Source organism: Oryctolagus cuniculus, chromosome 1 (genome assembly GCF_051225735.1).
Source record: "Oryctolagus cuniculus isolate XC-2025 breed Fujian yellow rabbit chromosome 1, ASM5122573v1, whole genome shotgun sequence".
NCBI classification, from domain to species: domain Eukaryota; kingdom Metazoa; phylum Chordata; class Mammalia; order Lagomorpha; family Leporidae; genus Oryctolagus; species Oryctolagus cuniculus.
Window position 1 is genome coordinate 236,282,387 of NC_142867.1, and position 18,561 is coordinate 236,300,947.

The window sequence follows — 18,561 nt, forward strand, 5'->3', positions numbered from 1 at the left end:
GGGTGCAGCTCCAGGACCCCGTCCTGTGGTGGTTGGGCCCTGCCGCCTCAGGTCAGTGGGCTCCGTGGCCTCTGCCTGCCGGGGGTTCCCCGTCGCGGGGCTGGTGGCCTGTGACAGGACACAATGTGGTTGGCGTAGCCAGGCCTAGGCTGACACCTGGGGCTTCGGGGGCTCCGGGCCTCTGGGAGTGGGCGTGGAGGGGCAGCCTCAGGCCCTGGGTGTGGGCACCTGAGGCCCTCAGCCCTCGCCTGGTGGTGGGTGCAGGTGCCGGCTGCTCGCTCGAGCCCCCACCCGGCCCCTTCCTCCGGCCGTGCGCTCCACTTCTCTCCCTGTGGCCGGGCTCTGGCCGCACCTGGCAGCACGGGGCCAACCACAGCGCCCCTGGTGGGAGTGGGCTGGGCCTGGAGGCTGCCCGCCTGGGCACCGCTTCCTGTTCTCAGCCTTGTCCCTGGCCAGGTCCTAGGTCTCGGCACAACCCAGGGGACCTGAGCACTGTCCCTTTGCCACTGTGGCAAAACCCACCGGTTTCCCGCGTGCTCAGTGGACACGCGGGCGGCCTCGCCCCTGTGGGATCAACACTGCCCCTTCTCCGTCACCCCGTGCCCTCGTCACTGCTGTCATCATCACCGTCCCCGCCACGCGACGATGGTGGTGATGGTGGTGAAAGTGATGGTGGTGACGGTGATGGTGGTGATGATGGTGATGGTGATGACGGTGACAGTGATGGTGGTGATGGTGACGGTGATGCTGGTGATGACGGTGACAGTGATGGTGGTGACGGTGATGGTGATGCTGGTGGTGAAAGTGATGGTGATGACGGTGGTGATGGTGGTGATGGTGACTGTGATGGTGGTGAAAGTGATGGTGACGACGGTGACAGTGATGGTGGTGGTGGTGGTGATGGTGGTGACAGTGATGGTGGTGACGGTGATGGTGATGCTGGTGGTGATGGTGACGGTGATGACGGTGATGGTGACAGTGATGGTGGTGATGGTGACGGTGATGCTGGTGATGACGGTGACGGTGATGGTGGTGACTGATGGTGGTGATGGCGATGACGGTGATGGTGGTGACGGTGACGCTGGTGACGGTGACGGTGAAGCTGGTGATGACGGTGCTGTGACGATGCACGGTGGTTGCTTAGTGTTTGCTGGAGGCCCGCACAGACACAGCCGCGCCCGTGCTGTCACTGCGGGGGCTCCCTGGTTGGACCCTCTGGGCCTGGCGCTGCATCTCCCTGTGCCCCGGGCTGCGGCTCAGTCAGCACCCAGGGGCCTTGGGTCGGTGTCTCGGCTGAGACTTGGTGCTGGGTGAGCCGCCCTGTGCTCACAGCCGGGGGCTGCGGGAGGGTTCTGCCGGTCCCCTGCTGGGAGCCGGGCCGGGCTCAGGGAGGGGGAGACCCATGCCGGAAGCCGTGCTGGGAGGTTGGCAGGTGAACTGCTTGGACGGCCTGTGGTCAGGCGGAGCCCTGCGGGGCAGCGCTCCCAGGGCCGTGGCCGGACGAGAGGGCTGCGCCTGCGGCCCTCCCACCCCGGCTTCCGGGGTCACGGCCGCCGCTCTGGGGAGCAGCTCGCTCACTCTGCCCTCTCCCTCGGGCTTGGTGGGTGCCCACCTGTGTCTCGGGAGGCCGGGCAGGGCGGTGTGAGTGATGGGTGCTGTGGGGGAGAACCGCCCGCGGGGGCCAGCCCACAGCCCGGCGGCCACCGCCCGTGGGTGCCCGAGGCGAGTGGGGCCCAGGTGGTCCCCGTAGCTGACCGGCTGTCGGGACCTGGCTGGGGTGGGGAGCGGGGCCCGCTGGGCAGTTGGGGGCCTCTGCGAGGGGCCCCCGAGCTCGCCTGCTGTGGGCTCACAGGTTCGTGGGGGACAGGCCTGGGTTTCTTCTGACCGTCGTGAGGGCCAGGTGGGCCCTGGGCCCCCGCCAAGGAGAAGGAGACTCGGCGCCAAGGCCATCAGTCCGGAAAAGGACAGATTGGCCCGGAAGAGCCGAGGTGTCGTCCCGGACTGGGGTCGCCTTCTGCAGGGGGGGAAGCCGCTCGCTGCCCCCAGTGGGGGCTTGGAGCCTGTCCCACAGCGGGCGCCAGACCACGCGCCCACTTTACAGAAGGGAAGACTGAGGGGGTTCAGGGTTTGCCTGGGATTCCTCAGCCAGGGGCTGGGGCGCCCCAGGGCGTCTCGGCTGGGCAGGAGCCCCCCGTCCCCCACAGCCCTCCCGTGTGGAGCCTGTCTGCCTGCCCCGTCTGGTCCCGTGTGGGGCCCATCTGCCTGCCCTGTCTGGTCCCGGCCGCTTCCTTCCTCCTCCCCCGCCCTGAGCACCCCAGGCCCTGGCGCCATCCCGCCAGCCTTGCCACTTCTGCCTCGGCAGCGGGCAGGGGAAGGTGGGGCCGGAGGTGGGCGTCCCAGGAAGCCCGAGGCCCACGAGCCGCCCGCCGCAGGGTTTCAGTTCCGGGGGGGGTCCCCAGGCCTGGAGCTCGTGCTCGGCCCCTGGCCCCGACCGGCTCTGGCTCCCTTGCCTGCTGCTCGCGGCCCCCCGCCCCGTCCGGAGGCTCCTGCCGGGCTCCGCGGGCCCTGGGTCGCATGGCCCCCGGTTGGGTCTGCAAGTAGCGGGGGCGTGGAGGGGGCTCGAGCTCTGTCCGTGAGACCCCGGGGTGGGGTGGGGTGGGGGTGGGGCTGGGTGGCCTCCACCCGCCCCGCCCCCACCTCACTGTTGTTTCCTGCTGCTTCCCGTGCCTCCCCCCTGCCAGGCAGGGGCCGGAAGAGAGTTGGCGGGGGTTCCCCAGACTTCCTGCTGTGGGCCCTGGGCATGGGGTCGAGCCCCCCACAACAGGCCCTGGGGACCAGGGGCGTTCCCAGGCCTGCTCCGGTGTGGGGGCCTCTGGGCGTCCGTGTCCAGGCCACGGCTGTGGTTGCAGACCTCCGGCTGTTGGCGTTTTGAGTCTGTTTGGTGCCAGTGGAGAGAGCTGTCTGCCACTGCCACTTCCTCCACGCAGGCTTCCTGGGCTGGAATCCAGCGCCTCTCCCACGGGGCTGCTGGGGCGTCCTCCCCCACCCCCCACCGCCCGTGCTGGGGTGTGCAGATGAGCGATTCCGTCCCCGTGGCTGCCCAGCGTGGGCCTGGGGCGTCTCGTGGACAGCGGGTCCCACGTACGGCTCTGGTGGGGACTGACGAGCGGCCGCTGGGCCCCCCTCCCGGGCAGAAGGCGTCTGGGCAGTTTTTTGCGTTTTCTTTGCAAGGTTGCCTCGCTGGCCAGAAAGCGTCCCTCCCCAGAAGATTCCAGAGTGCCCGCAGGGCCCGCCCCCCCGCCGTGTCCACCGGAACGTTTCTGTAAACAGGCAGGGCCCAGCCCGGGGTGGGGGGCAGCAGCCGGACCCGCGGCCGCCGTGGGGGTGCCTCGCCGGGGCCTCCATCCCAGGGCGGGGCTCCTCCTGCGCCCCCTTTCTCGCAGCCCGTCCTGGCTGGTTTCCCCCGCCTGCCTCCTGCCAGCCCGTCCACGCCTGGGCTGGACGTGGGCAGGGCCCTGGGGGGCCGGGGAACTGTGGGGTGCAGGCTGGCCGCGCTGGTGTCCAGGGCGGGCTCTGCTCCCTCTCCTCCCTCCCCACTCCTCCCCTCCCCCCTTCCTCCTCCTGCTCCCGCCTCTTCCAGCTGGGGAGAGGCAGGCAGCTTGGCAGTGGCCGTGACTGTCCACGCGGGGCCCCGTGGGCCTCTCCCTCAGGGTGGGCCTCTCCCCCAGGGTGGGCCTCTCCCTCAGGGTGGGCCTCTCCCTCAGGGTGGGCACTGCCAGCTGGCCGCAGACACCCTCCCGGGGCACCCCCACCCCGTGCCGTCTTCCCGTGATTGCGAGCGAGGGTCGGTGACTGAGAAGTTGGGAGAACCCAGGGGCTGCTTCCTCCCCGGGCTCAGAATCTCCACGGGGGCGGGGCCTGGGGAGATGGCTGGGGGGCTCTGTGGGGGGCAGGGCTTGGGGAGATGTCTGGGGGGGCTCTGTGGGGGGCAGGGCTTGGGGAGATGTCTGGGGGGGCTCCGTGGGGGGCAGGGCCTGGGGAGATGTCTGGGGGGGCTCCATGGGGGGCAGGGCCTGGGGAGATGTCTGGGGGGGCTCCGTGGGGGGCCGGGGTCTGGGGAGACGTCTGAGAGGCTCTCTGGGGGTGCCGGGGCCTGGGGAGAGGGTCTCCTCACAGGGACCCTGCCCCTCTGGCTGGGTTGCCATTGGTGCAGCCGGTTTGTTGTTCCCGGCCCCTCCCTCGTACCCGCTGGGGGCTTCTCTGGTCACAGTGGAAGGGGCTCGGGGCCAGGGAGCCGTCCTGTGAGCTCCCTGTGCGTGTGTGCCCGGCACAGCGGGGGAAGCGGGCTTGGACAGGGCGGGACGGGCCCAGGGGCCACTCCTGGAGGCCCTGGAGCTGCAGAGCCCCCCTCGCAGGCCTCTCTGCCCATTCCTGTGCCGGGCACAGTTTCTCTGGCCGCGACGCGGGGTTCCGTGCCCACGGAGATGCGAGTGTGCATCGCAGAGCCGTGAGCCCCCGGTGGGCCGCCGCTCCCAGGGGCTTGAGGGCCAGGAGGGCTGGTTTGAAGTACCGATCGCTGCCAACAGGTGCCGCCACCACCTGACTCTGGGATTCCTTGTTTGTCATTTCCAGTTGGGTGACCTTGCTGGTGGAGCACCTCAAGCCCCCGTGGCCGCCAGCTGGCCCTGCCCGCCGCTGACCCGCCGACCAGGGGTGCTGGGGGAGGAGCTGGCGGGGTGGGGACGGGCGCAGGGGCAGCACCTGCCCGGCCCCATCTCTGGACAGGTTCACAGGACTGGTTGAGGGCTTGACGTTCGCTGCGTGGCTGGGCCAGGGGTGTCCTGGGGCTGGCGGTGTCCCGGCAGTCAGCAAGCCTGGCCAGGACGCGGCCACTCCGAGGGGCAGGGGGCTGAAGCCGCCTCGGGGTGTCCCCGGCCTGGGACTCGTGCCCCTGGTCTTGGCCGCCTCCCGATCCCCCTGTGACGGCCGTGCGGAGCAGTGGGGGAGGGGCTTGGGGGGTGCTGCCGGGACCCCGCTGTCGCGGCCCCTCAGGCCTGTGGGCAGTGGATCCTGCCCCCACCCCCGGAGCCTCCCAAGCCGGGGTGAGGAGCTCGTTAAGTGCCCGTGGGCCCCGTCTGCGCGGGCTGCACACCCCCGGGCCCTCCACGGGGTCACTGGGACGCGCCCTGAGCCACACAGACCCCAGACCTCGAGTCAGAGGACCTGCTGCCTGCCGACCTCTGGCGTGGGCCCGGCGTGGGCCGCTCTGCGCGCTCAGGGCCTCGCGTTCCCGGCCGCGAAGCGTCCTCCTGCCCCCTCCCGTTCGGCCCCTCAGACCCCTCCTTGCCGCGCTGCCCACCCCAGCCCCGGGCTCCCGGGCCAGTGGGCCGAGGCCTTTGCTGCCTCAGCCTCGGGGCGGGGGGTGCTCCTGGGGGCGGGGGGCTGTGGGACTGCGCGGGCACCGGGGTCCCCTGCGGCCTCTGACCCCCGCCCCCCGGGCATCTTGTCTTGCAGACTTCTCCACGCAGGTGAACTCGGCGTCTCTCAACTCCCCGACGGGCCGGGGCTCCATGGCCGCCCCCTCGCTGCACCCCTCCCTGGGGCCAGGCCTGGGCTCTGCGCTCGGCTCCCCGGGGCAGCTGCACTCGCCCATCAACGGCATGGGCCCGCCCTTCTCGGTCATCAGCTCTCCCGTGGGCCCACACTCCATGTCTGTGCCCACCACGCCCACGCTGGGCTTCGGCACCGGTAGCCCCCAGGTGAGTGCCGGGGGGGCGGGGTGGAGGGGCCTGGCTCTGAGCCCCGAGGGGGCGGTCTCTGGCGGCCCTGGGTTCCCTGCCCACGCGCGGGCACGGCGGCCTCGCCCGCGGTTAGGGTTTGCGCGGATGCTTTGACAGCACCGTCGGTGCACTGCCCGGGCTGGGTCGGGAAGCGGCTGGTGCCTGGCGCGGCCCAGGGCCTTGCCATGGGGAACCTGGGAAGCCGCGTGCGCCCTCCCTCCGCCGTGGCGAAGATGTGTCGGCGCCTCTGCTGGAGCTGCCACAGACGCCCCGGCTCCCGGGACCCCGGCCTGCGAGGCGGCACCTGCACTGCCCCCAGTCTCCAGTGCCTTGACCAGCACCAGGCCCCTGCAGGCTCTGCTGAGGCCAGCTGGGCCCCCTCCTGGTTTCCAGGTTGGACTCCGCTGTTTGTTCCCTCGGGGCCAGAGCGCCCCGGGCCTTGGGCCCCTCTTCAGACAGCCCCCAGCGGGGCTCTCGCAAGTGCCCAGCGTGCTGGCCGCTCCAGGAGGCCTGGGTCTGGAGGAGCACTTCCTGCCCTGGAGGGCCTGCCTGGCCCTGCCCCCCCCCCCCCGCCCAGGTCACTGGCTCTTCTAGGCCCCTCCAGCCTGGGCAGGGGTACAGAGGCCCTGCTGCGCCCCCTCCCCGTCACTGGCCCTCAGGGACAAGCAGGAGGGAGGCCTGGCTCTGCTCTGTAGGTGGCTGCCCCGCCCCCGCCAGCGGGTGGCTCTGCTCCCGCCCCCCCCTCCCCTGCATCCCCAGAGCCCCACCCTAAGGCGCAGCAGCCTTGGGTGTGGGTGTGCCCATGCACCCTGCGGCCTCCCCGGCTGGGTGTGCGTCAGCTCCTGTCCCGTGTGCATGGCAGGTGCTCGCTGGAGCCCGGCCGCCTTTGAGGCTGATGAGGGGCCTGGCGGTGGGGCGGCGGGGCGGCGGGGCGGTGGTGGGGCGGCGCGGTGCACCCCAGCCCTCTCCTGCTGTGGTCTGCCGGGCGTGCGGTCAGTTTTGCCGCGGGCTGAGTGTGGCTGGCCGGGGGCTTCCTGCAGCACCCCGGAAGCCCGGTCCGCTCCTGGGCTTGGGCAGGCTGTTGTAGAAACCTGAGGTTCCTCCTGCTCGTGGGCGTGTGGGTGGAGTTCAGGGCGGCGGGAGGGGTGCACGTGCCCCCAGCCCGAAACCACAACCGCAGAGGCGGGGCTGCGGAGCCCGCGAGCCGCTCGGACTCCTGCTGCTGTCGGGGAGGGCCTGGCCTGCTGCCCGGCGCTGCCTGTTCCGGGCCCGAGCCGGAGCCCGCGCTGCCCGGGCGAGCGGGAGTGTGCGTGGGACCGGGCCAGACGGCAGCCTCGTGCCCACTGCTCCCCTGGCCAGGCCTGGCTCGCCGAGAGGGCCCGTGCCAGCTCCACGCAGGGGTTGCGTCCTGTGAGCTGCGTGTGTTCGGGCCTGCCCGAGGGTGTGCGTGGGGGGCCCTGCGGAGGGGCTGACCCTGCCCGATGGACAGCAGAGGCCCCAGGAGGCCCGAGAGCCCACTCTTGGAGCCCAGAGGGGGTCGAGGGCTGGGAGGGGGCGTGGCAAGTGTGGGGGCTGGAGGAGTGGGCCGGGGTGGGGCATCGGCAAGGCAGGAACTGAAATAAATGCCGGGGATCCGAAAGGGGAAATGGGGCGGGCCGCACCCTGGTCACGCGTGGCGTCTGCTGGCGTCTGGGGTCTCCGGGGAGATGGAGCAGGAGCACGGGAGGAGGTGCCTGGGCGCCTGCGTGCAGCTGGCCTCGTGGCCGCCCCGCCCCCCTCTGGTGGAGCCTGGAGAAGCCGGGGTAGCCTGGGGCCTGCAGTGAGGGTGGGCAGTGGCCCGGCCTCACTGCTCAGAGGCCGGGTTCCCACGTGGCCCCGCTCCTGGGGCTGCCCAGAGCTCTGGCCCGGGAGAGGGGTGGCCCGACGTGCACCCCGGGAGCCGGCTTGGCTGCGGCACTGACCCCGGCCGGGCGAGACTGCCCTGCGTGGCCCTGCCTTGTGCCTTGGGTGCCGCCCTCCGCGCTCCAGCTCAGCCGGGCGTCCCCCGGGGCCTGCGTGCTGCCGCACGGGGGGCTGTGGGCCTCGCGTGCCAGCCTGTGCGGCGCAGCTGCTGTGTACTCGCTGGGTCCTGGGCGGCCCCCGCAGCCCTCTGGTGGGGGCCTTGTCCCAGGCTGCAGACGGGAAGCTGAGGCCCCGTGAAAACCCCCAGTCACAGAGGATGGAGGAGCAGAGCCCGGCCCCGGCCCCGGCTCCCCGCTCCACCCTCCGTGGCCTCGGGGTTGTCGGTGCTCTGCTCCCGGGGCGCTGGGGCTGGGCAGGGCCTTGGTCGCTGTGGGTGAGGGCTGAGCGTGCTCCTGTCCCCTGGCTGGCTTTGGGCAGCCCTGACCCTCCTGAGGGCACTCAGACCCCACCCCCTCCCCACAGCGCGAGGCCGGCACCCAGGGCCCTCGGCGGGAGACCTGCTGTGGTCTCTGCACCTGCTGTCTGCGGCTGCGTGCTTGGGGCGTTCTGCAGGGGGACCCTGGGTGCCCGTGCCCCCCGGGGCCCCCATCCTGCTCCCTGCGCCCTGCGAGACGAGCCGGCCGAGCAGGCAGCCAGGCCTCCTGGCAGGAGTTAACTGTCCACGCCCTTGCGGCCCGAGAGGGACCTGGATCTGGCTGGGGCCGGAGGAGTCGTGCCCGGCGCTGTGGGCGCTGAGGGCGCTGAGGCCGGAGCGGAGGGAGGCTTTGGGCGCTTTGTGCGTGCTCGCTTCTGCAGGGGGCTCTTCTTGTCCCTGGAGACGGGGGGGGGGGGGGGGGGGCTGGGCAGCGAGAGGAGGGGAAGGCGAGAGCTTCCCTCTGCCGGAGGCGGCCTGGAGCCAGCCGCGGGCGACTCAGCAGCTTTCCGAGTCATTGGGGGTTTGCAGAAGCGGAGATGGGGGCTGCTGCCGGGCTGGGGTCCCGCCAGCGGCGCCGGCGGCGGCGGGCGGGCGCGAGGCAGTGGGAAGTGTCTCCTGGCCCTTTGCGCTGACTGCAGAGCTGGGCGGAGGCAGCGGAACCAAAACTGCTGTGTCATTGCGACGCGGCAGCTGTTGCCAGGGTGACCGGGTGAGTTTCCCACGCTCGCCCCGGCGGGGCGGGCAGGCGGGGCGGGTGGCCCGGCGGGCCAGGGAGGAGTGCAGGGCCGCAAGGTGGCCCTGCCCCAGACACAGGCGGTGTCTGTGCCCTCTCCCGAGTCACGTGACCGGGGACCCCGCCCCAGCTGGCCCTGCAGGGCAGTGGGGGAGCCCAGCTCTCCTCCCTCCAGGAGGCCTCTGGGGTCTCCTTGATGAGAGGCTGCCTGTGGTCAGGTGGGCGCCGGGCAGGGGCCGACAGGGGCGGGGTCGGCCATGTGTCTGGGCTGAGAGTCACCTGGTCACCCCCTCCCCGCCTCCGCAGCTGAACTCACCCATGAACCCCGTGAGCAGCAGCGAGGACATCAAGCCCCCCCTGGGCCTCAATGGCGTCCTCAAAGTCCCCACGCACCCCTCGGGGAACATGGCTTCCTTCACCAAGCACATCTGTGCCATCTGCGGGGACCGCTCCTCAGGTAGGGCCTGGCGGGGGGACCCGCGCCCGGAGTCGGGGCGTCTGGGGCCTGGGGAAGGGTCCCCCTGGGTAGCCCACGGCGGCCCAGATGCCCCTCCCCAGCCGGCTCCCCTGTGGCCGGGAGCGGGTCTGCCCCCCCCCCCCGCAGTGGGGAGGGCGAGGCGGGGCCCAGCTTACGCCCAGGCAGGCTCAGGAGCCCAGGGTCTCTTGGAGTCCGTTTTGTGCACGGACAGAACTCGCGTGGGGGCACGGGGCCCTCGCTCCCTGAGGCCACTGAAATTGCCCAGGTGTCCAGCCACACTTGCCCCCACCCCCGCCTGCAGAGTGACCAGCCTGCTGCTGGCCCTGGCCTCGGCCCTCGTGTCCGAGCCCCGCCCCCACCCCACACCCCGGCAGTCCCTCAGCAGCCCTGTGCCCGCAGGCAAGCACCCTGGTGTGTAGAGCTGCGGGCCGTGTCTGAGCCCCTCCCCCATGTCTGAGGCCCTGCCCCCTGGTCCAAGGGCCCGCCCCCATCTGAGGACCCTCCCTGTGTCTGAAGCCCCTCCCCCAGGTCTGAGCCCCTCCTCCCCGTGTCCCTGCCCCCGTGCCCGAGGCCCCCTCCCCGTGCCCCAGGCCCCCTCCCTGTGCCCCCCCCCTCCGTGCCCCAGGCCCCGCCCCTGGCTCATGGCCCCACCCCGCAGGCAAGCACTACAGCGTGTACAGCTGCGAGGGCTGTGTCCAAGCCCTCCCCGTGCCCCCCCCCGTGCCTGAGGCCCCCTCCCCGTGTCCGAGCCCTCCCCCTGCCCCCCCTCCGTGCCCCAGGCCCCGCCCCCGGCCCCGCCCCGCAGGCAAGCACTATGGCGTGTACAGCTGCGAGGGCCTTGTCCAAGCCCTCCCCGTGCCCCCCCCCCGTGCCCGAGGCCCCCTCCCCGTGTCCGAGCCCTCCCCGTGCCCCCTCCCCGTGCCCCAGGCCCCCTCCCTGTGCCCCCCCAGGCCCCAGGCCCTGCCCCCGGCTCACGGCCCCGCCCCGCAGGCAAGCACTACGGCGTGTACAGCTGCGAGGGCTGCAAGGGCTTCTTCAAGCGCACGGTGCGCAAGGACCTGACCTACACCTGCCGCGACAACAAGGACTGCCTGATCGACAAGCGGCAGCGGAACCGGTGCCAGTACTGCCGCTACCAGAAGTGCCTGGCCATGGGCATGAAGCGGGAAGGTAGGCCCGGGTGGGGGCGGGGTGGGGGCGGGGCCCTGCTCCACCGGCCACGCCCAGCACAGCACCCAGGCCCGAGCTCATCCAGCGCTGCTGCTGCTGTATGGTGGGCGGGGCTTCCCGGGAGAGGCGGGGCTTCCCTGGGAGAGGCGGGGCTTCCTGGGAGAGGCGGGGCTTCCCTGGGAGAGGCGGGGCTTCCTGGGAGAGGTGGGGATTCCTGGGAGAGGCGGGGCTTCCCTGGGAGAGGCGGGGCTTCCTGGGAGAGGTGGGGATTCCTGGGAGAGGCGGGGCTTCCCTGGGAGAGGCAGGGCTTCCCCGGGAGAGGCGGGGCTTCCTGGGAGAGGCAGAGCTTCCCCAGGAGAGGCGGGGCTTCCTGGGAGAGGCGGGGCTTCCTGGGAGAGGTGAGGCTTCCTGGGAGAGGCGGGGCTTCCTGGGAGAGGCGGGACTGGGTAGTGCTGGGGGCGGGGCCCTGCTCTCTGAAGGGGCAGGTAGCTCTCAGGGCAGCAGTGGCACTTGCCGTCTGCCAGGCCCTGGGATTAGCGAGGAGACGGGGCAGACTGGCCGCTGTCCCCCACCTTCCCTGGTGCGTCCGTGCTGGGGGACGGAGCAGTGAGTGGGCTCCGGGAGGTGGGCAGCCTGGAGCGAGCCTTCCGAGAGCATGTGGGGCCACGGGCAGGAGCCGGGGAGAAGAGTGGGTGCCCCGAGCCCTGGGCTGCGTCCTGCTCTCCGGCTGTGACCGGCTGTGCCCGGTGAAGGGAGGGTGATGTTGGGGCGCCGCCTGAGACCTGTGGGCTGTCGCCACGCCCGCTGGCCGGCAGGGTGGGGGCATCATCCTGCACTCTGCTTCCTCATGGGGCCCCTCCTGCCCCTGCCCGGGGTCGCCGCCTGCAGGAGGCACCTCAGGCCCCGCTCGGGGCTTTGAAGCCGTTGTGCTGGCGGAACTTGGTGTGGGGAGTGGGTGGCAGGGAGGCCACTCCCCTGAGGTGGCTGAGAGCCCAGGCGTCCAGCCAGGCGTGGGCTGCGGTTGCCACAGTGGCTGCTCCGTGGTCTCACACGTGTGTCAGTTCTGTGGCTGCTCCCGTGGTCTCACACATGTGTCTGTTCTGTGGCTGCTCCCGTGGTCTCACACGTGTGTCTGTTCTGTGGCTGCTCCCGTGGTCTCACACGTGTGTGTGTCAGTTCTGTGGCTGCTCCCGTGGTCTCACACGTGTGTCAGTTCTGTGGCTGCTCCCGTGGTCTCACACACGTGTCTGTTCTGTGGCTGCTCCCGTGGTCTCACACATGTGTGTTCTGTGGCTGCTCCTGTGGCCTCACATGCGTATGTCAGTTCTGTGGCTGCTCCCATGGTCTCACACACGTGTCTTGCTTCCTTCCCCCTGGCCCCTGATGGACGGGGCCCTGTGGGCTCTCTGCCAACGCCTCCCTGTTGAGCTGTGGCCCCAGTGGGGCCAGGGAGCTACAGAAATCACATTGCTTTGTGGGTTTGTGTGTGTGTATGCACACCTGTGTGTACATGTATGTATGGGCACAGGCGTGTGTGTATATATGTGTATGCATGTGTGTATGTACACGTGTGTATGTGCGTGTTTGTATGCTTGTGTGCATGTGTGTGTATGTATGCATGTGTGTATGTGTATGTGCACACGTGTGTATGTATGCACGCGTGTACACACATGTAGGCATGTACATGTATGTGTGTGTGTGTGTGTCTGTGTGTTTTCCCGGCGTCCGTTGTTCTCATTGAGAAACCAGAACCTGAGCTGGTCCCCACTCCTGCAGGGTTTCCTGCTTGGCTGCCGTGGAATGTGCTGTGGCCGTGGCCACGTGGTTCTCCTGGGACGTGTGTTTCGTGGTGCGCTTGGTGCTCGCGGTACAGGAGGAGCAGCTGAGCTGAGCTGGACCCCAGAGGGTCCAGGCCGCATCCAGCGTCCAGTGTGGGGCTGGCTGCTGTCCAGACCTCGTTCTGGTGCTGCTGGGAGGCTGGGGGAGGCGTTGGCAGCGGGGGCCGTGCTCCTGCCCTGGTCTCTGGGCGCCCCTCACAGTCAGGGAGGCAGGGGCGTGGTGGGCAGCTGGCCGGGTGGGGCTCACGTCCCGGAGGCCTGGGGGTGCGAGGCCTGGCCGGAGGCTCCGGAGGAGGCCCCAGCACGTGGGCCTGGGTGCACTTGGGCGCCTGCTCCCTCGTGGAGCGCCTGCCCTGGTGCCAGGCACTGATGTCCCTTGGAAGTGACCTCGGGTAAGCAGGCAAGTCCCCCAGGGCGCGGTCAGCTCCAGGGAAGCCCAGGCCCCGCGCCAGCCTGGAGGAGGCACCTGACCCGGCCTCGGGCCGGGCTGGGCGAGGGGATGTCCCCTGAGGGCCGTGTGAGCACCGTGCCGGGCTGCAGGGGCCAGTGACTGCTGAGGGTGGGGCTGGCAGCTCCGAGCCCCGGGGAGGAACCCACGGGGGTCCAGCCTGCGCTGGCTGCTTCCCAGGGCCCCACGGCCTGGCCACCTGGGTGCCCACCTGCTCCCAGGCCCTGGTGTGCCCGAGGCCCGAGAGTGTGGCGCCAGCCGTGACCCCGCCCAATGCAGCCTTGGGGCCGTCGGGCTGGCGCCTCCTGGTGTCCACTCACGACCGGCCGACAGACCAGTGCTCGCCGGGCACCTGCCCCTCCCTGCCTCAGTGGCCATGTGGGCTGTGGGGCCTCGGGCCGGCTGTGGGCAGGACCTTCGTCGAGGTCCAGAGCCTGTGGCCTGGGCGTCACTCCTGCCCTTCTCCCTCTCCGGGCTTGTCGCCTGGGCAGCGCCGTCCTGACCCCTGGCCCAGGCGGGGGCCCCGACTCCAGCTGGGGTGTGAGTCATGGACGTGCGGTCAGAGCCCCCCGTCCAGGGCCCCTGTGCCCACAGAGAGGAGGAGGGGCAGGCCTGGCTCTCCCACCCCCTCCCCTGCCCCGGGCCCATCAGGTTCCCAGGCCGGGTGGTACCCCTCGCTCTCCTGGGCTTTAGCACCTGGGTCCTCACCCCTGCTCTCCTGGGCTTTAGCACCTGGGTCCTCACCCCTCCTCTCCTGGGCAGACCGCAGCGAGGAGGGCTCCCCGGTGGTGGCGGCCAGGGTTGTGGGCTGAGGGGGTCGGGCAGCAGGGCAGCCCTCGGTGGAGCTGTGAGGCCGGTTTGCCAACTGCGCGTGACTTGGCCTGGAGCCTGGGGGATGTGAGGACCCCCCGCCCGGCACGTGGGCACAGCCCAGGGGCCTGAGGCTGTCCTTGGGCCTGGGGGATGTGAGGACCCCCCGCCCGGCACGTGGGCACAGCCCAGGGGCCTGAGGCTGTCCTTGGGCCTGGCTGCGGCCCAGTGCTGCAGGGAAGCAGCTCGGGGCGACCACCGGGCCTGGCCGACCTCAGGACCCCCCGGGTGGCTCAGTGCAGGGGGCAGAGGGGCCCCCACCCCGTGCCTCTGGTGAGGGGAGCTGCGGGAGATAGCATCTCCCGTTGGGCAACCGCAGGGGCCTGCGCCCACGGCAGCCGCAGGGACTTGCTGGGCTGCATTCCCGGGCCGGGGTGGGCAGAGGCCCCTGGGAAAGCCACGGGTGGAGCCCTGGCCCCTTGCCGGGCTGCGCCCAGGCCTGTTTGTGAGAGCAGCCGGGGCAGGGCTGGGGGCCCGCAGGTGTGCCCGGTCGGGGGGGCGGGACCCCAGTGGATGGGGGAGGCCTGGCTCCCGCCCTCTGGGATGGTGACACTGGGCCAGCGGGGGGCACCCCCTCTACGCTTCCTCCCACCCCCAGGAAGGCCTCACCCCATTTCCTTCCTGTACCGCGTCCCCCGGCCGGAAGGACTGGGGCAGAGAAGGGGCAGCGCCTGGTGTGTGTGCGTGTGCGTGTGCGTGCATGTGTGTGCATGCGTGTGCGTGCGTGCACGGGTTCTGTAGGCACAGATGAGCTCCGTGCCACTGGGCGAGCGCGTCTCCGTGGTGCTGTGGGCAGCAGTGCGACCCCCGTGGGCTCGGGGGAGCACGGCAGGTGACGGCACGGTGCTTGCCTGGCGGAGCCCCCCAGCGTGAGTCGGGGTGTGCAGGCGTGTACAGGTGTGTGTGCATGCGTGTGCACGTGCGTGTGTGGCCTTGTGTCCGTCCGTGTGTCCGCCTCGTGGGTCGGGAGGCCACCCCCTCTGAGGTGGAGGGACCTGGACCCCGAGGCCCCGGCAGGACGTCTGGCCCCGCTGAGCCCGGGGCAGCGGGCTGGGGGTGCAGTCCTGCCCAGGCCCGCGGAGCAGGAGGGGGCACCCGGCCCCCGCCCTGCAGAGCTGTCTGCCCCGCTGCGGCCCGCTCGCCGCGGGCAGGGTTGGGGCCCCGGCCGGCTGGGCTCTGCAGGCTCCTGTCTCCCCCGGCCACCCCCGCGCCGCCTGCACCGCGCCGTCCCCGCAGACGCCTCGCGCCCGGCCTCGCCGGCGCCAGCGGAGCGCAAGTCAAACATGACTGCGTCTCGCGGGCGCAGGAGCTGGCAGCAGTTGAGTCCCGGCCCCGCCCCCGCCGGCGATGAATGACGCGGTAACATTTGTAATGCAGCTGCCGGCGCCGCGGGCTCTTCACAGCTTCAAAGTGCTCGCAAACACGCGCTAATGAATTCTCGGCCGCCCCCGCGGGGAGCCGGGTGCCCGAGAGTCCCCCTCGCCTGCCAGCCCCAGGCATCCCGGGCACCGCAGCCCTGGGCCGGGGCTACCCGTGCCCGCCGGGGAGACCCCCCGGAGCTGGGCCAGCCAGGGTGGGCGGAGCGGGGGCGGTGTCTCTGGGGGACAAAGCCCTGGGCTCCCAAGGCCGCTCCCGGGGGCAGGTGCATGGCTGGGTTGTGGCGGGGAGGGGACTTGCTCAAGGCCACACATCTGCGGGGGGGGGGGGGGGCCTGCGGCTGGCTGACCCCAGGGCCTGCAGCTCTAAGCTGCCCCCTGCCCTGGGAGCTTGGTCACGCCCCTTGGGCTCACCTGCCTCAGTTTCCCCACTGGCTGAGCTGTGGCTGTTGCACTGTGGCTGTGTCCTGCTGAGGCCCCGAACTCTGCCCAGGACCCCTGACCTCGGGGTCACTGCAGGCGCAGCTCTCGCGTCCCCACAGCTGCCCTCTGGGGTGTGGGGAGTGACCCTGCCACGGGCCGGCTCCTGCCAGGGGGGGGCTGGGGGCTGCTAGACACCAGGCAAGGCCCTGCAGTGCCTGCCGGGCCCTCGCCATGTGCCTGCAGCCTCGGCCCCCCCCCCCCCGGCTCCAGCTGTCAGTGTTCCAGAAGAGCCCGGCGCGCTCTGCCCGGCCTGGCCAGCGCGTCCTGGGCCCCATCCCTGTCCCCGCATCTCGCCACGCGCATGGGAAGTCCCTGGGGGCTGCCCTCAGCCCTCACTGGCACAGGTGGCGCTGTCCCTGCGGGAACCACGCGGGGCTAGCACGGCAGGCAGCCTGGGGGACGCGGGGACACGGGGCTGCCAGGGCTGCCGCAGGCCGGGCAGCCGAGGCGCGGGCACCGCCTGTCCCTCTGGCTGTGTCTTGGGTCTGCCAGACCTGAAGACGGGGGCGAGAGGCCTGCGTGAGGCGGCCTGGGCTTGGCCTGGGAGCTGGGCAGGGAGGCGGCTCTGTGGGTGGGCGGGCTCGCAGGGTTGGTAGCTGTGCTGGGGGTGGGGCCGGGAGAGGGCAGGTGTGAGCGACCCCCAGCCCCGCCCGGGGGAGGACTTGGTGCTGCTGGGCATCCGAGCCTGGGTGGGGGTTTGGGAGCCCTGGGGGTGCAGGGGTGGGGTGTGGGAGCCCTGGGGGTGCAGGGGTGGGGTGTGGGAGCCCTGGGGGTGCAGGGGTGGGAACCCTGGCCCTGCTGTTTGCCGGGACAAGTTGCCTCTCTGAGCCTCGGCCTCGTCCGGGAAGTGGGGTAGGGACGGTGCCTCTGCGCGGGGCACGGGGAGGGGGCAGCGGTGGGAGCAGGGCCCCAGCCCCGGGCACTCAACTCAGGGCCAAGCCTGAGCCACCTGGTGGCGCCTGTCCCAGCATGGAGGCCGCCGGCATGGACAGGCCGGACAGGGCCGGGGAGGGGTGGACTGCGGGCTCGGGGGGAGGTTCCGGCCCCGGCTGTCCTCGGGGCCTAGCCCGCAGGACCGACCCTGGCTGTCCTCGGGGCCTAGCCCGCAGGACCGGCCCCCGGCTGGGCAGCTGTTGGAGTCAGCTGACCCGATCCTGTGCCTGGGCAGCGAGGGGGACCCCGGGGCCCAGCGGACGTCACCGCGTCTCGGCCCCACCACGGCTGACCGACCGGCATGCGCGGGGAGTGGCCGGCAGTCCTGGGGCTCCGTGGCACCGGGAGGGAGCCGCCCGAGGCCCGCGTGTGGCTGGGCAGGGCCGGGAGCAGGACTTAGGAGTCTGCAGGTTGGGGCCTCCCACCGCCAGAGACTGAGTCCCGCTGTGGGTGCCCTCGTCCCCGGCATGGCCGCCCCTCCTTCCAGGAGCCGGCCCTGGGCCTTCGCACCTGCTGTTTCCTCACCTGCACCCTATCCCAGTTACCTCCTCCAGGAAGCCCTCCTGGCTCTCCCCGAGTCCGTATCCCATCTCCAGGGTAGCCCCATGGCCCTCCTCACTCCCTGCTGGCCCAGGCAGGCTGTTGGTGGACTCTGTTCTCGGGGCGCGACCACGGCCGGGCGGCCCCAGGCTCACGGGCGCCGCCTCTGTCCTTGTCCCAGCCGTGCAGGAGGAGCGGCAGCGGGGCAAGGAGAGGAACGAGAATGAGGTGGAGTCCACCAGCAGCGCCAACGAGGACATGCCCGTGGAGAAGATCCTGGAGGCCGAGCTGGCCGTGGAGCCCAAGACCGAGACCTACGTGGAGGCCAACGTGGGGCTGAACCCCAGCTCGGTGAGCGCAGCAGGGCCGGCCCTGGACAAGAGCAGGAGGCGCCTGGCGGGCAGGGGTCCCGGGGGGCAGGGGCCTGGCCGCATCCCCAGGGGTTGGCCCCCCGGGTGCAGAGCTGTCCCCGCCCCCGGGTCTCGGCCCCTCTCGGGGAGGGCGGTGGCCCCAGGTGCGCAGTGTGGCAGGCAGCCCCTGGCGCTGTCCCATCTGCGGGCAGAAGGCGGAGGCGCTTCGTGGCTGTGGCTGTGGCTGCTGGCCGCGGCCCCGGGGCTGGGGGAGGGGCCTCAGGGCCTAAGCTGCAGGACCAGCCAGAGGCCGGGCAGCTGTCGGCTCAGCCCACCGTGACCGCCCGAGACCCTGACCCCACTGATCCCCTCGCTAACCCTGACCCCGCTGGTCCTGCACGCTGACTGCCCGTGACCCCTGCATCTCCCCTGACATACGCACCCACCAGGACCCAGCAGTCGCTTCTATGCTGGTGGGTTTGAGGCGAGGATGGGGGAGGAGGCAGCCCCCACCCCAGCCCCTCAGCTGACGCCACCTTCCCCCCTGCTTCCCGCCCTGAGCGCCCCTGAGCCCGCCCTGTCCCCGCCCTGCCCCACTGTGTCTGTGTCTCCCGAGGACTCAGCACTGGGACGGAGCCCCGTGGCAGGCCACCAGAGACCTGGTCCACGCAGACCTCGGGGTCAGCCTGGCCTCCCCCCTGCAGGCCTGGCCCTGCTGGGACGGGGCCGAGCCCGGCACCTCCTCCGCTCCCTGGCCACTGGCTCCGCGGCCCCACGTCCTGTGCACTGGTCCCCTGCTGGGGAGCCCTGGACCCCGTGCCGGCGCCAGGGCCCCTGTCTGCCCGAGCCCCCCCCCCCAGCTCCTGTAGCCGATGCCTCCCCGGTGCCCTTGGCGGCCCACTCACCGGGCGCCGTCGGGTCGGGCCACAGAGGTGCCCCCTGCCGTGTGCTGGCACCGTGGCTGCTGCGCCGAGGCCTCCCGCAGAACCCGGGCCACGGTCCCTCCCCTTGCCACCACCCCCGGGGTGCCCGTCGTGATCGTGGCCGGGCGGCGCCCCCACACCTGGGCCGCTGGGGCCCTTGTTGTCAATGGTGCGCGTTGCCACCGCAGCTCCCGCCCGGGGCTGTGTGGGGTCCCCACTCAGGACCGCGCGGTTCTCCCAGCCAGAGGCCCCAGGTCAGCCT

At 71.8% G+C, this 18,561-nt stretch overlaps 1 protein-coding gene across 2 annotated transcripts in view; it reads left to right on the forward strand.

The window, feature by feature from the left end:
* Positions 1-18,561, forward strand: part of RXRA (retinoid X receptor alpha) — a 69,298-nt gene that overhangs the window by 40,540 nt on the left and 10,197 nt on the right. The window contains exons 2-5 of one of the 2 annotated variants that reach the window (XM_070058845.2): positions 5,515-5,759; positions 9,197-9,347; positions 10,359-10,538; positions 17,208-17,377. In XM_070058845.2, the coding sequence (XP_069914946.1) occupies positions 5,515-5,759; positions 9,197-9,347; positions 10,359-10,538; positions 17,208-17,377 (746 nt within the window). Of the gene's footprint in view, positions 1-5,514; positions 5,760-8,715; positions 8,867-9,196; positions 9,348-10,358; positions 10,539-17,207; positions 17,378-18,561 lie in introns of those variants that run through there. The other variant, XM_089322657.1, reaches the window with a different exon arrangement.